General features: G+C 42.8%; 1 protein-coding gene across 1 annotated transcript; it reads right to left on the bottom strand.

The window, feature by feature from the left end:
• Positions 1-878: 878 nt before the first annotated feature.
• NIPA1 (NIPA magnesium transporter 1) lies at positions 879-16,661 on the bottom strand. Its single transcript, XM_055802510.1, has 5 exons — positions 16,225-16,661; positions 12,960-13,007; positions 8,967-9,057; positions 7,509-7,669; positions 879-6,196 (listed from the first exon to the last, which is right to left on the bottom strand). Exons 1-5 carry the CDS (start codon positions 16,382-16,384, stop codon positions 5,685-5,687), a joined length of 972 nt encoding a protein of 323 aa, XP_055658485.1. The 5' UTR covers positions 16,385-16,661; the 3' UTR covers positions 879-5,684.
• Positions 16,662-16,995: the final 334 nt, after the last annotated feature.

Genomic DNA, 16,995 nt, shown 5'->3' on the forward strand with positions numbered 1-16,995 from the left:
TAGAAGGGAAAGCCTCTCTAGTTTTCTGGTCTGCCTTTGTACGTAGCATTAATATCATCAAAAATAAAATTGCAGTGGCATACCCAGTAAAGATTCCATGCCAATCTTTTCCACTGCATAAAACATTTTATGTTGGAGAGGAGCTAAGTTCCTTGTTTAAAAATTACTTTCAACTTTGACCAGCAGTAATACTGATGCATCCCCCAAAACGCAAGTACAAAGACTGAAACAGTTCTTAATCCTAAATGCTACCATTAAAAAAAAATATAACAGAACAACCCATGCCCGAAAGTCACATATTTGCCAGTACCTGAAACAAGGAGCTAGGAATTTCAGATGAAGGATTAGTTGGGCAACCACCATAATTCTTCAAGTGATTCTTTCTACAGGAAGCTCTTGTGACAGTAAATCAGACCGGTGACACAGACCTCCTTACAGCTGTTGCCACTCGATGCACACCCAGCTGTGGAGTAGTAGATCTTGAAACAAAAGCTCTAGCAAATAGCCAAGGTACAGCAATGCAGGAACAGAGCACATGAGAACCCCTACCACACAGTTTGAAGTGACTCAGGCCCCAAGAAACATTTCTGAGAGAGCAGCATTCATTTTACCGGTGAACAAACTTCAGTACAATGAAGACATTAAGACTATCCCTTACCGGTGGACACCACTAAATGACAGCTGAGCCCTTTGTGTGGCAACTGATCTGTACCCATGAAAGAATCTGCTACTCTCTGTAAAAACAAGGCTGCTATTTTATGAAAGGGTAAAGGAAATAGTTTGGGCTTATGAATTAGGCTGTACGGCAGGTGGGTGTGTGGGAAAGACTTCACACAGCACCCCACCCCATGCGATATAGAGTCACCACAAAACAAGCATTGAGCTAGAAATAAATCATTTATTTTAAAACAATACAGGTTAATAAATAGATTAGTTATCAGAAAACTTAATAAATAGCCTTTTATAATTTACACAAGGCAAATACAACATGCCTATAACTATTATTTAAAAAGCAAAGAGTAAGCTTGACTTGTAAGCCATTAACAAATCTATATATACATTATTTGGAAGCTAATAAAATAAACCATTTTTATGTAATCTGTAGTAACTATATTGTAATAGCATTGAAGCAACCAAACGTAACACTGTATGTTTGTTGCCATCCACCTTTTCCCCACATCCCATTAGACCTATTTTTTACATTCCAGGAAAAGAATAAAAGTAAATAAATAAAAACAGCAAAAGTTCCACAGTTGAAAAAGGATTTAACCTAAAAATACCCCTTTTGTGTGATATTTTCCACTCTGTAGAGCAAATGTTGGGGGCGGGGGGGGGGGGGGGGCAACCCAACTCAACAATAACAATAAAACCCCCAAACTTATTTGCAGCTTTTAGAAAAGATTTCTTAATCTGTAACATTTCAACACTACTGTCTGAAATACTTGGGCACTAGCAATAATAACTGTTGACATCATTGGTGCCTAATGCAGTACACACTAATCTGCATCACTTAAGCCCATATTCAGTAGCACCAAAGAGTTTTACAAAGACTAATCTCTGTAACGGATAAGATAACAGGTAATAGATAAACATTTGATAACATTTGATTTAACAGTAAAACTTCAGCAGTTATGCGATCTCAAGACAACCAAGGAAGATTGGTAGAATCCTTGATGTTTTATCTTTATGAAACAGAAAGGTGAGAGGGGTAGAACATGGAAATAACTGCCCATTTAAAGCACCCCATATTTATTAATCCCAAATCTTTCTTCAAATATAAACCCTCTATTTTTAAAATAAAATGGAAACCTAAGCCTCAGGTTCTAGTGTTCCAACAGATTAATCCAGTGTTTTCATTTTTCAGTGCTAGTCACTTCAGAGAAACATGTATGTTCAATATAAACCAAGATAATTAATAGGAAGCGTCACTTGCCAAACTGTGATATGACAGGTTCTTATTAATGTTAGTTGCAGCTCGCTAATAAATAGGTTCTATTTACACATACAGAGTCCTGGAAAGTCAGTACAGCAGATAATTTGTTTAGATATTTTTTCTTCTTTACATAAGTATTTAAGGTGTAACAAACTTTTTTTTTTTGGTTGTATCAAAAAGGTTTCTACTTTCCTACTGAACTTTTGAGAGATTTGTGTGTTTGACACCTAATAAAGATTGTGACTGACACATGTAAATCCTCCATACACTGAAGGGATAATGATCAAAAATCTATCTTCAAGTGAGTACCAAGTAAATATGTTTGACAAATAGAACAGAAGCCAGAAATACGGAGTGAAACGCCTTTCGTATGGATTTGAATTTAATTCAAATACATCCCACCATTGTCATGAGTCCACTTTTTGTATGTGTAGCCTCTCCCACTCCTACTTTGGAATCAGAACTGAAGTCATCTGGCTCACAGCTATCAACAGACATAATGCAAAGAGAACATGAAAAGGGCAGACCCATGAAGGACACCAAAGCTCAGGAGACAACTATGCACATTTGCTCCCTGAGATGATGGAACTCTGCTATCTTATTCAAAGTGCTTACTTGCCAGAGGGGTGAAAAAAAAAAAACCAACCACCAGAGGGAATGGCTAAAATTCAACTTCAACAGTGCCTCCTTTTAAATCAGAAAAGCAACGGGACTAAAAAGGTAGGACACCTAGAACGAGGAGGGCATGGGATGGAGGAGGGAAGAATCATACCAACAGTGACAACAGAAAATGGTAATATTTTTCTAAAGTTAGAAATTAACCAGATCCAGGTACAGCAGAACTGAAAAGAGCGCTGCTATATACTGAACAAAGGTAGCAAAATTAAAGGTTTCCATTTTTTAGCATTCATGATGTAAAAGGCTGCAGATATAAATGATGTGCAAGGCCACGAGAATTTTTTTCACGTTATGTGCTGGCTTTTGACATTTCTGTTTTAAACAATGAAGTTAACTAGACTTTTCCAGAAAGCTTATCACAGATGAGGAGCAGCTGGGGAGAAGCGAAGGAACCTATGCAGACATTTATCAGCTGTAAGGATGGTCAGAGGACCACAGAACATGGCTGCTACTTTATTCTTACTCTGCATAGTGAGCGCTTATCAAGTAAACGTGTGTGTGTGGTGTAGAAGACGGCAAGGTTTAGACAGGGCAGTCAAAATTATTTTGGATCTAATATTTACTACTAACTTGCATATGCACCTAACATACTAAGATAGGCACTTTCTAAATAAATAGGAGTGAATTTTAAAACAAGACGAACAAATATGGCCAAAGGAGGACTAAGATGAGACCACAATCATTTCCATTCTGATCTAAAGATTTGCACAGAAGTCTTCAGCAATTAAAGGCTAGTACCAAACCAACAGGCAACTCATGAACTCTGAATTTGAAATGACAACTTGACTGCTTCAGAAAACAGCTAATACTGTTTTAAAGAGTGGGTCACAACAGGTCTCATAACCTATGTACAATTTCAGTTTCAATCAGAAAAAAGGGAATTAATATGACAAAACGTAACTGTCTACTGAAAACCAAGATACCATCTTCCAATCAATAATGGAACAGGCTAGTTTTAACCAGCTTTCACAGTCCAATCCACCTCATCTACAATCCTCAAACTTTCTGGAAACCATACATAACATGTAAAGGAGATGGCCTTTTCTCTGTGAGGGCTGTTTCATTTCACCAAGATACCTAGCTTCTGTGCTGACCTATAACAACGTGTTTCTGGCAACTCAAGAGTCATTCAGCTGCAATTTGGAGTTATAAAACAAGCTTCCAAATAACATAGTGGGGCTCTTACTCCCTCAGAACAGTCCCTTCAGATTACTAAATCTTTAGGATTCACTGTTCACAATTATTGCTGTCATGAGAAGGGCTTATAACATTGCTTTTAAATGAAAACAGAGGCTGAGTTTTAAGGTAACATTAATTCAGGTCAACAAAAGACATCACGAGAGTGAACAGTATTACTTCGCATTAACTAACTTCTGCATTCCTGTCACCCAGACACAAAGCTACATTCACAATTTCTCGATAGTGTCATGAACTTTTTCAAATACTGTCTTGTAATCATGTTGCGGTTTTTATTTGTCTCAAGAGACCTTCTGAACTAGAGATGCTGAGTTCCACTGTACTCTTCCATTTTGTATTTAAATGGAGATAACATTCATTACTTTTCGAGCTTTCCTTACAAGTATTTGTCTCATGATGTTTTAAAAACCAAATATAAGTAGAACATGAAAATTAACTATTTCTTTCTTTGACAGATCAATATTCTCTAAATGGTTTACACCGAAGAGTTCAGAATCATTCCAATCATAGCTTAAGCTGTGCTACTTGTAAAAATATTATGGCTGAACTGTTCACAGAAGTCTGTAAATTACTGGATCTGAATGTATACCCCTGTTGGTTTTCTGAAGGTCAGCTCCCTACGCTTTTCCAGTCTTTAACCGCCTTTTCCTACATTACGAGAGGATTGGACCAGCTTTTTTGGAGCTATGAGAAAACTCGTGCTCTTCTCTCTCAAATTTAATTTTTTGTGGTCCCTGCTTATTAGCTACTTCACAAAATGGTTTCCTGTATTTAGTCACTTAACTAAAATAAGGGTATGCTGGACTGCTTTAAACAGTCCCCCTGTAGATTATTTCTTCCCTTTAGGGTGATGGGTTTTTCAGAAGCTGTCAAGGCATCTAAGGGTTTCAGTTCAGGTTTGTAAATTCTTCCAAAAACGTGTGGCTCCTTCTGGATGCTTTATATGTTTAGAATTTGAATACAGTCCAATATTATAGACAGTGAAATTGAATTATTAAACCAGTATAGGCTATCTGAAAAAAAATACATTCACATTTATGCAGTAATTTTGGATTACAAAGGCACTGAAATAGTTCTGAGCCACCATATAGGCAATGGGTCTGTGCATCATTTCCACATCCTTCACAGTCTTCCTGTCTGCTCCCAATTAAAAACTCTCAGATGAATGCAGTATGTCTTAATGCACGTGAATTACAAAGAAAAATGCATACCTGGACACTACTATCAGCTGATAAGTAATTAGTGAAAGATTTTTAAGGGTCCACTGCTCTGTGTAAAGAATTCAATTTGAAACTCCCCAGTGTCTTCACCGCATAACAGACCAACTTGCCAAAACAGTCACTAAAAGGGACAAGTTTGCAGTCCACGGTTCAACCAACAACTGCCTCAGAATTCACAGCCTTGATGGTGAACACATTGCTATATTGAGATTAACAACTTGTCCCACTCAATTTTCCCCCCCCCACTATATTTTAAGGTATATATCACTCATGAAAGGTGTCAGATTGAGTGCATTAGAAACTGATGTTCTCTGCCCACAGAAACAGTACCTCACAAGCCACAATGCAAGCTTTCACAAACAGGTCTGTCAGAATATCCCCAGATCTTTTTTACTGGATTACCTTTTACAGTAAGGAAATACATTGGTCTCTATGCTGACTCAATCAGTGGTTCCAATTAAGGTCATTTATTGTGTTGACTGGGGTACATGGACAACTGTTCCTTTGAAACTGGATGGAGCCTCCAATTCATTTCACGTAGGCCACCAAATATTCACAGGGTAACTACCAACCTGAATCATATTTGAATCAGTGACCTAGAAATGAAAGGCTCTGCATCCTTCCCTGAGCCATCCAGTTTCCCCTCAAAAATTATTTTAATCTGTCTTCATGTTAGGTTTATTTAAATCCCCAATATTGAAGTTGAATTCCTTGAAGACTTGTATAAGAACAATTCCAATAGATACTGTGGTGAAACCACAAGCCATTCCCAAGAAATCTACCACTCCTACATTACTCCATTCTCTGAAAAGGATGGCTGAAGCCAACAGGACTAGGGTGGTAAACACAACATAGTAGATGGCACCAAACACAGAGGAGTCAAAACATTCCAGTGCCTTATTGATGTATCTGAACTGAATGATAATGCTACATCCTAATACTGCCAGAAGTACCAGACATAGGTACAGAGCCCTTTGACTTGATGGGTTATTATGAAAGATGTCTTGAGCCGCCAGCCCAATGCCTTTTGTGCTGGGAACAGTGAAACTGCCCAACAGAGAACAAATACTGATGTAAACCATGATATTAGTAGGTCCATGAGCTGGAGCTATCCAGAAGATAAGCAGGAGAAGCATTAGCAGCACTATGCAGAGATAACCCACGAAAACTGGAAAACAAAAAGAAAACAAGATAATAGCAAGGTGAAAACTCTTAGCCTTCTAAAGATTTTAACAGGCAAATCATGTTGTACCAGCAAACTTCATATATACAACAGGATTAAGATTTGCTATCGAACAGAGGTCCATTCCAGATCACCGAGCTTTTAAGAGTTGTCGTGGGCACCTGCAACTGAAGATGATGTTCTGTTCTTTGGGTAAAACAGATCATCATGTAGTAAAATACACACTGTTGCAGATTTGAACTGGATTTAAGATGGCTTTTTAAATTTTATTCTCTCTTGCATCAGGACTATACTCCTTAAAGCCCCCTATGAGAGACAGCAGTGATAACACCTCATTCATAACCAGTGCAACAGAGCATGCATGGTAGGTGGATCCAGCAAAAAACTTAAACATAAAGTTAAGAACCCATTGAAGTGAGCAAGATGAGTACGGACAAACTGGAAGGCCCTATCATTTACATTATAGCATCAGTATACAGATTAGACTGATGAAAAACAATTCATGCTTTACAGTTTTAAAGAAATTAATTTCCAATTAATTTTGGTCAGATTGAAATGGTAAATTTAGATAAAGGTATTTGTTTTCTTTTCTTTGTTTGCAGATTTTTTGAATAGTTGACGTTACTAGGTTTGAGTTTCTCTCACCTAAAGCAATTAAAGGAAATAACAATAGTTGGCAGTTTAGCTCTTATGCAAGAAAAATAAAAGTGGATTTGGCACATATTAGCACTAGTATGTGTCCTCCAGCAACTAGTGGGGCTTCACATTCTCTGTGAGAAAGAACAGGCATTTCAGCATATGTCTCAACAGTCTATTTCTACACACCTTTATTGTGCAAAGAAGTCTGCTTGGAACATAACTGGTATCTAGCATAAACTTTTAATAAAAAAAAATAATGCAGAATTAAAGAACAAAAGACAATCAGCATTTTTGTTTTGCATAAGATAGCTTAAATTGAGATCCTAGAACTGTACCCTTCATCTCTAAGTAGCAAGATACACTTTTTCATCATTTTAGAAAGTTCAAGTTCAAATGGCCATTGTTCTGAGCTTGCTGCACAGGATAATGCTTTCAAAAGTACCCACATTTTCCTTTCTGCGCACACGTATCCCAGCGATGCTCCAAGTACAGCAAGGCATCATTTTCCTGCACAAAAGCTGTACTGGTCTGTCTCTGTCAGGTCATGGTTTCTTCACAAGTCAATTTTCCTGACTGATAGAAGTGGTAAGCCCCTTCATCTCAAGTGCTCTTGATTAAACTCACAAAATCATTATGAGTTAATAAAAGAACAAAGTACCTGGATTTGTAAGCTTCTCTTCAAGCTCAGCCTGAGTCGTTACACTCTCGGACTTTGGGGAATGGATGATGAGAACAACAGACCCAGCGCAGCTCAGCAAACATCCCAGCTTGCCAAGAATGTTCAGTTTCTCTTTCAGTAAGTAAGAAGCTAAAATGGACCTTTCACAAAGAGGAAGAAAATTAAAAGTTTGACTACATTCTGTTAATAATGCTCCAACAGTGATGCACCACATGAATTTCCCTCTTAAAGGGATAGTATCAAATGTTGATGGATCTTGACCAAATGTTGGTGGATCCTCAAAATGCATTTCTGAGTTATTTTAAGAAAGATTTATGTAGTCGCAGTCCTACTCAATCCTTGATGCCTCCTGTCAGGAAAAACAACAACAACCCCCCCCAAAACACAACAAAAAGCCCAGGCACAACACCCCAAAGAACACCAGCACATCACCTCCTCCAAAAAGAACTCAACCCCCCAAACCAGGCATCTGACACCCGAGACAGATATCTACCCATTAACAATTTGGTAAGCTGTCATGAAGCCCCATTTTCCAGGTGCTGAGCAGTCATGAGATAAAAGTGACCTTTGGTTACAAAGAACACAAGACTCTGCTTAGACACCCAGCTGACCAAAATACACAAAATTATGTGGCTTAGGACAAAATAGTGGGTGGTAAGTAGAGCACCATCAATATGCTGCTTAGTGTATGAAACTAAAGACAGCACGAAGCCCATAGAAAGCAATCTACACTCTGAAACAGATGACCAGTGCAGTCAGATGCACAGTTCAGCAGCCAACAGCAGCCAACAGAAAAATCTCGAGGCAGCGCACAGCTTTGTTTCTGAAGAATTGTACTTCTACACTGCAGTAGTTTCACAGCTGTAAGTCTAGCTATTCACAAAACGTTTAGTTGCATAATTAAACTCCTTTTAAGGAACACTCACTGCATTTTTTGTTCCCCCCACCGACCCCATGAATATAACACTCAAGAAGCTGGGGGCATGCATATGCAAGGGACTCCCTTGCTTCAGGAAAGAGGCCAAATCCAATTAAATGGGAATCAGCATCAATAATCACGTGGGCTGTGGAAAGCAGGGGAGAGAAAGAACGTGAGACAAAAGGAAAGATCTACATAGTAAGGGAACTGCGAGTAAGAGAATAGGCAGAAGAGTCCAGAATAACCACAGTGAAGAGAAAAAAAAAGTTTATCTGTTCCAGATCATAGTGTTAGTTAAACCAGAAGATACTCAGGAACACCTTCTTCACTATTGCCTCCCCCAGCTTCCCATCCCACCGCTTTGCTGGGGTAAATAGGAAAATAGGACATTGTAACACATCATTAACAGCTGTAAGCCTGTTATCTTCTCAGTGGACCTCCAGTGATCACTGAATCTATCTGACATTTTATTAAATAGTAACAACATTCAGATAAGAACAAGAAAAGCAAACTCTTACCCAAATGGAACGCCAAGAGCTCCCAAGGGCGTCACTAGCACAGTTGGGACTGCAGTGTAGGCCAAGAAATTCCCTATTTGACCCAGGGCCACTGCCAAGAGAACCAGAAATAAGCCTTTAAATCCCTTTGTAAAAAGCAGCAATGAAAATTTACCCAATACTGTTTGGGAAAGACTGACCTAACTAGAAAACAGATGTTACAGATTTGCTTAGCTCTGTTAATTTTGCACTTAAACAAAATGACTGGAATTTTTCTATATTTTAAAATTATTTTTAAATATAAGATTTATATTTGCCACACAAGAAGATCCAAGAGAGCACAGTAAATCTCATTTAACTTATAAATAAGACTATGACTTAGAAACACTCATGGATTGCACTCACATATTTACATAAGGAAGGCTAAAAGTACAAATAACCCATGATTTCATCTTTACAATGTGCATACATGTAACTTGGTTACAGTTCCTAACAGCAGCGTTACCTTGGGGGCGGGGGGGGGGGGTGAGCACATGGCAGAAATAAGGACAGTGCTGAGGAAAGGCATCTACTAATGAAATACTAAGCACATGCGTGAGGGCTTTTTAACACACAGTAGGCCACATTAAATTTTCACACCACTATATAACATCAAAAGTCATTCTGAACCACGGTAAAAAGAAGAGATCCCTGACAATTCATAGTAACAGCCTCAGTGTCATATTCTTTTCTTTCCCCCAATAAAAGCAAATTCCAAGAGGTACCACACTATTGCACACCACAGCTTTGATAAACAGTTCGTGTGTTCAAGTTTTCAGTTAAAGAAGAAAAGATGGATGATTTTGCAAGTGCTGGCAAGTTCATAACAGGGCAATGCGATGCTTGCATAGTTACAGGGTCTGTGGTAACTGGCAAGAACCTTGAGACTGAACACAAACTACATACAGCTCAAATTTCCAGCTGATGTTAAAAGCCATTATCTGTATTTCAAAACATTTCAAGAATCCAAGCTGTCTTTATGCTCAGGCTGTCATTGCCCTTGACTATCAAATATCATTACCATCATCCTGTTCTTTACGCCTGCAAAGCACTGTGCAAACATTAATTAATTTACCAAATTAGCTCACATTAGCAGTAGAGCTGAAGACCTGTGTAACCTACAGGAAACATGAAGGGGACAAACAAACTTACAAAACTGCAGAGTATGGCAAAATTATACTAATTCAATTCACTGAGGCTTTCCCTACGTGCAGGAGTGAGCCAGAGAAGTTAATGAGCAGCATTTCTGGAGCACAAGAATTGGTGATGGTCTTCCTGCCCCAGGAACAGAGTAAATCAGCTATCAGGCTCAGGCTTGTTTTCCGTAGATATATGTGGCAGCTTTGGCATTATCTTCAAGGCATCTGAAGGCACTGGGGCAGATCTTGCACAGAGGACAGGTCACTGCTGGCACACTGTGTTTCTGCAGGTTACAATACATTTCTAATTGACTGACAGAAGGTTGCTTTTTTTGGAGGTCAGGCACTTTAGCTTTCTGTTGGAAGAGTCCTAACAGATGGTACCAACACCAACCCATAAATTAGGTCTCTGAAGCTTCAGTCAAACTGCACATATTGTAAGGCAACTGAACTTACCAGAGGTTTTCAGTATCACCATGGAGTAATAGTAAGTCTCTTACTACCACAAATGACAGACCAGGACTGAATTAAGACCGATTAAAAAAGGAATCTCAGTAATTGTTACCATCTAGCTGATGTTGAGGACTTTTGCTGCACACCTATCCAGTCCTCTCTGGACAGAAATTCCTCTCTAGATACCTCAGTGCTCTAAGTCAAGACTCTGCTTCAGTTCCTGAAGGCACACCAAGCTGTAAATTTGCTAAAGGAATACCAATATCCCCAAAGTTATTGCAACACAAAACTTCATGCACACTGGTATGTCTACATTAGCAAGGAGACCAGCAGTAGACCTGTACAGCAAAGACGTCTGCTCTATGAATGTCAGGGGTTTTATTTCAGACTAACTTCAGCCTGCTCCCATGGACTGAAAGTCTGTTTGCAGCTGGTGTGCATTAGGCATGTTCCTAGAGTGCATCTTCCAGCCTAGTTTCATCTTAGAAGTCCAGTTCAGGAGCTACAAGACTGCTCAACAATGTAACAAAATCCCAGTCTGTGGAGACAAACAGGAGATGCACTTCACAAGTGTATTTCCCCACCTGCAATAAAGCACTAACATAGATGTATCCACTATAAAAGCCAGCCGCATCTACACTGCTGTCAAAACCTGCACTGAAACTAATTAATTAGCCAATTAATTAGTTTAATGCTTGTTGAAATACCTGTACACATGCTGCAATCACTCTTTTGACTACAGTGTAAGAAAAAGTCCCTCAGCAGAATCTGTAGCCCTTCCTTTGAAGTCTTCAGTAATCCAGTGGATCATCCCAAGGCCCCAGAATGGTTAGGCAGTGTTATGCTGAGTCAGCATGCCAACACAGAACTGCTTGTTCACCATCTGAACAAATATCGTGAAAATAAGTTGATAGAGTTTATGTGGGTTTTGTTAGTCATCCAAACTCCAAATGCCCTGCTGGAGAGAATTATGTCAGCTGTTACAATCTCACCCAGATAACTGGGGAAATCGCTAATTCCGCAAACATCGCCTTTCTCTGCATCCCACAGGTGCCTACCTGGCCCTTGCTATCGCTGTTTGTGACATTTTTGCAGCTCTGAATCTATAATACCTCCAAGCAATTCTTCCCTTGTTCCTCTGTAAACTTGCTGAGACTTTGTTTTTGAAATATCTGCACCTAGCTACTGGACAAAAGCCAACTGATATCATTCCCTTCGGCTGTTCTGCCTTCATTCAATTTGGTCAGCTCTTTTAAGCATGAAATAGTTTTCTCTGATTCACCAAGATAAACTCCTGTAATTATAACCTCTCTGATTTTAACTCCTTCTGCTTGGAGGTCCAAGATGGGAGCCTCACGAGTGATAAATGACAGCGATTAACGCACAGATTTATTGCTACTTAGGCAGTATTGATCCCAGCAGAGGAGGAAGCTGACACAGAACTAGCTAAACGCAGGTTAAATTAGCCGAGGACTTTCCTCTGAAGTCTGTTGGCTCCTACACGTGCTGTGAACTTTATCCTTCAATAGATCTACCAGTTTTCTTTCCTTTTGCATAGCTTGAGGACAACAAAATCAGAAAGTTACCTTGCTGTCAAGAAACAAGGGGCACAACTAGACTCACGTACTTCTCAAACAGCATCAGGATGTTTCAAAATAATTCGCAAGAGGCTAGATTAGGTTTTCAAGGTGGGCTGTGGAGTATGATTTTAAGCTCATGAGTTAACTAGGGCTGAACTGCAAGAGGAGAAAGCCAGCTGCTCCCCATGCTCTGGATTCACATCAGAGAGGGAATTTAGTGTGAGCAGAGTTTACAAAGATACTAAGAGTAAAATTACACTGATCCCATATCAGCACCACACCAGGCTTCATATTAATCTTGTAGATTAAAAGCAAAACTGAAACTGTATCTGTCAGATGAGAAATCAAAAAGATTTTTTTTTTTGATTGAGGCTGGCTAAGTGCTTTCTGATCTAAAAAATAACATGTGCTCAACAAGCCCTTTTGGGCAGAGTCACAATCTCTTATTCAGCTTTGAGTTTTATTAAAAACTGAGCAGACCAGTGCAATCCAGAGACACAAACAGCGCAGGAACCCAGAGTCAGAGCAGCGTGTGGCTTCCAGAGGCTGCAAGTACCAGATGGTTTGGAAATGCAGAAAGATGTCCGACTCAGGTTTGTCCCAGCTCTTTGCCTTCTCAAACACTATCAGACACAGTAGCCAGAGTAAGAGTTTACTAAAGGTGGGGTATTTCTGAGGGATGAGAATTTTGTGACAAGCGAGCGTGAGATTCAAGATGAGAACCTCAATTTCCCGATGTCTCATTTCACCATCTAAGTGCAATTTCTCCCTTCAATAAAAATCAAACCTTTTAAGATACTTACTTGCAATAGTGCCAGACCACCATACTATATCTGTTAAGTACGAAGTACCTGGAAGAGGAAGTATAGGAAGACATATTAGAAAAATATAAAATTGCAATATTGGAACTACAAACCAGAACAATTTCAACAGTCTCAACTATTGAGAACCTTCATCTTAACCCTGTTCTTCAAGGCAATGGAGTGAGAGGAAAAAAGAGAGGATGCTCAGATTTGGCCTAAGTGTCCAAGTTAGATCTTAAGGCAACTTATTAGTCAGAAGTTCTGATTTCCAATTTGAAGTACCTATGTGATGCTAATGCAGTATTACATAGAAGAGCATCCAAAATGCCACCAAATGCACTTGAGGATGACATCTAACATTTAAACATACAGATTAGAACCACTGCTAGAAGAATGGGAAACCTATGGAAACAAAACATGATTTGCACCAATTAGGTTGCTAATATCACCTCAGTGAAACTGTAGCAGAGAAATTGTTTTGGCATGCAGTTTTGGCAGTACCACAGTGTGAAGCGATCCTCCTGTATTTGAGCACTGGAAAGTGCTACGACTGAAACTTCTGAATTCCTGACGTACTGCCCTGTTTCAAAGAGAGGCGTGAAAACTCTGGATTGTCCTTTAGTGCCTCCCAAGCTCCAGGATTATTATTTTCACTGTCAGGTTATAGGCTCTTGCCATGAGATGCACCAAGGGAACCTGTGCACCATGTTTTATAAGTCCTGCTTCTGTCGAACATCAAGGCTAATGACTGCTTACCAACCTAAAGCCCAGCCTTCACCAAGCATGACCTTGGCACCATGTTCTGCTCTTATGTTCTGCTCCTCTTTCTAGCAATTCAGCTATGCATTTATTTGGAAAGATGCTCTCTCAACAGCTGCTGAAGCTATATGCAGTACTGTACCTATGCTGAAATCCCAAATGAAAGAAAACCACAATAATCTATAAGTCTGGAGATGTATAAAATATTAAGCACTTGGAAATCACACTATATAATTGAAATGAGATAGAAAATGACTAATGAAAATGGCCAGCTTTAGAGTGGGTGCAATCATTTTTTAGACTTTTGTTATTGCATATAAAACAAAACCACTGTTGGGGGCACAAATTACAGAAAATATTGACTCAAGAAAGACAACTTTGCAAAATATTTGTCATCCGTGGCTGTTTCTGTCGAAGCAAGGATTACTAATTGCATTGATACTATATTATTGATTCAAGAGAGAAGACAAAAAAGACTCCATGTACCTCCTTGTTAATTATACAACACCTACTGAAACCAATGGAAAAAAAGACATCATCTGACACTATCTCGGGCTCACAGCTCCGACTGCTAGATTCAAGACAGAACCGTGCTGGTTCACACCATTAAACAGAGAGAAGCCTAGGGTATTTCCCTGGATGTCTGCACACTGAGCACGGCAATAGGAAATACTACAAATTGCTCGGCAAGACATGCAAATAAACACCAGCGATATCTTCAAAACAGGATGTTTTACAGCTGCCAGAGCAGGCACACGGCCTTCACCCACTTAACCCACTGCTCCACTGAAAACTCTTCAGGAGTAATTAGACTCCGCTAAACTGCAAACCAGAAACTTCCTCCAACTGCCCTGGGATGGAAAGTCATTCCTTTCTCTCACATTCCCTCATTGTTTCCCTTACAAAAAAAAAAAAAAAAAAGGTTTGTATTTATGATGCAAACACGATCTCTCTGAGGACCATAAAAGTGTATTACAGCCATCTTGGAGGGAAAGGGAGACTGTGCTGGCAAAACAGTCATTTGTCTGAGGCCCTTAACCGTAAGGTTATTGCAGAGAAGGCAAAAAAAGCTCATTAGATCAGGCTGCCTGCTAGTAGCAACATAGTTGCAAGCTTGTTCTGCTCCAGCGCATCCACCCTGAACACGCCAGATGCAGCACCCGCTGGAAACACACTGCTGCCTAATACTAACCATCTCAAAGACATGTGCGTGTGTACATATATATATATAAATATATTAATTTTTTTCCTTTACATACACACACATAGAGAGAGAAAATACCTAGCACGTCTTGGTCACTAAAAAGGATTTGTTTGTAAGAAAGAGTTCCCAGAACCTATGGACATGTGCTCATACACAGACACCATCACCTACAGAACAGCTACTGACCACAGATACGCAATTCAGAGGCCTCACGCAACCTGTGAGGCCTCACACAACCTGTGTTTACAACTTTCCCCTCATGTAACAGCGCAGTTTTAAGAACAACCAAATATATTGCATTTTCCTATATTCAAAGCATCAAGATACAACTAGCAAATGCTATTCAGAGGCAACAGGCTTTGAGGAGCGCCAATTTCAGAATAAAATACAGATCTTCATACTCTGTGAATTTACAGCTTTGTTTTGGCTAAACTGCCCAGATTGCACAGTCAGTTCCTGACCGTTAATCTCAGGAAACAACAACGAGGTATGGGATTTCAATCTCAAAAATGAAAGACATGGTTTCACGTTGCTGGTGTGCTTCCCATCCCCACAAAAAGGAAACCACCACGTGACTGATGGAACTTATCGCCCGTGTCCGTGGAAGAGCCAGAATAAACAGGCGACGAGGCGTGCTGGCGCAGTTGGTGGCGAGAAACTACGGGAGCCAAAGCGAGGGGTTGCAAAGTCCCGCAAGCCCATGGCAGCGCCGCAGGAGCGACACGCGTGTGCACACACAGCGGCCCGGCCCCGGCCGCACCGGGAGCTGTTGCTGACGGCCGCGGTAACGGGCTCGCCACCTGCCGCCCCGCGCCCGTTCCTCACACCGCTGCCGCCCCCTCCAGCCGGCGGCCTGCCGTGCCGAACGCGCTTAGGGTGATGCACCACGGCCGGCTCGCCCAGCCCTGCCGCCCGGAAGGTGCCCCCCCCTCCAGGCGACACCGCCTCCCCCCCGGCAGAGGGTCTGCCCCGACCCAGGGAGCCTGTCCCGCGGAGGCCTCGCTTGCCCTCCGCGGGACGGGCCCGGCGGCTGACCCCGGCTCTCTCCCGCCGGCCCGGGCCGGAGCCGCCGCAGCGCGGAGCCGCCGCGGTCCTTCCGCGGGGGCTGCGCAGGGGCGAGCGGAGGGAGCGTCCCCGGGGCGGGCGGGCGGCTCCCGGGCGGGGGGACCCGTCCCGCGCGGTGCCGGCGGCGATTCTCCGGAGACCGGGGAGAGGCGGCGGTGCGGAGGGAGCGGGAGGCTGGGAAGCCCGGGGGAGGAGGGGGCGCTCCCGCCCGCCGCCACCGCAGCGCCGGGCCCCTACCTCGCCCGCGGGCCCGCACGATCCCTTTCTTCTGCAGGACGAAGGTGGAGCCGTTCACCAGGCTGGAGACCACGGCCACGCTCAAGCCCAGCGACACGGCGGCGGGGCCGGGGCTCTGCGCTGCCCCCTCGCCCGCTGCCGCACCGACCGCCATCCGCATCGCCCCGCCGAGAGCTGCTGGCACGGCGGCTGCCCGGGCCCAGCGCACCCGGCAGCGGCTCCTGCGCCGGGACCCGCCCTGCGCTGCGCTGCGCTGCGCCGCGCCGAGCTGAGCTGCGCGACCCGCCCCGCCGGGGGCGGCTCCGGGCGGGCACCGGCGGCAGCCGCGGCTGCTGGCGCCCGTCCCGCGCGGGGACGGCAGCAGGATGACGTCATAGCAATGGCATTTCTCCCCCCTCAACCGCCGCTCTGACGTCACGGCTCCGTGGCGCCCTTCTCCGCACTGGCACCGCGGGGGGCGAGGCGGCACGGGGCGGAGCGCTGCCGTGCCGGCCCCGGTGCTGCTGCTGGCGGCCCGCAGCGGCTTGGGGCGCGGGTGCGGCTCCCTGGCGGGGGGATGCGGGGCAGGAGCTGCGGCCCCGCGGGAGCGAGCTGCGGCCGTCCGTGGGCCGGGGGGGTGCGGGGGGTGCGAGCAGATGCGCGGAGGGACGCGGGCTGCAGGAGCGCTGCCGGGCCGGGGCGCCTCTGCCTTTCCCCTGGGGCTTTAAAAATCGGTGCCGGCTCCCGGGGCCAGCCGAGCGCACGGCGCCTTGTGGCAGCTGGGCTGGAGCG

Source organism: Falco peregrinus, chromosome 4 (assembly GCF_023634155.1).
Source record: "Falco peregrinus isolate bFalPer1 chromosome 4, bFalPer1.pri, whole genome shotgun sequence".
Lineage (NCBI taxonomy): Eukaryota > Metazoa > Chordata > Aves > Falconiformes > Falconidae > Falco > Falco peregrinus.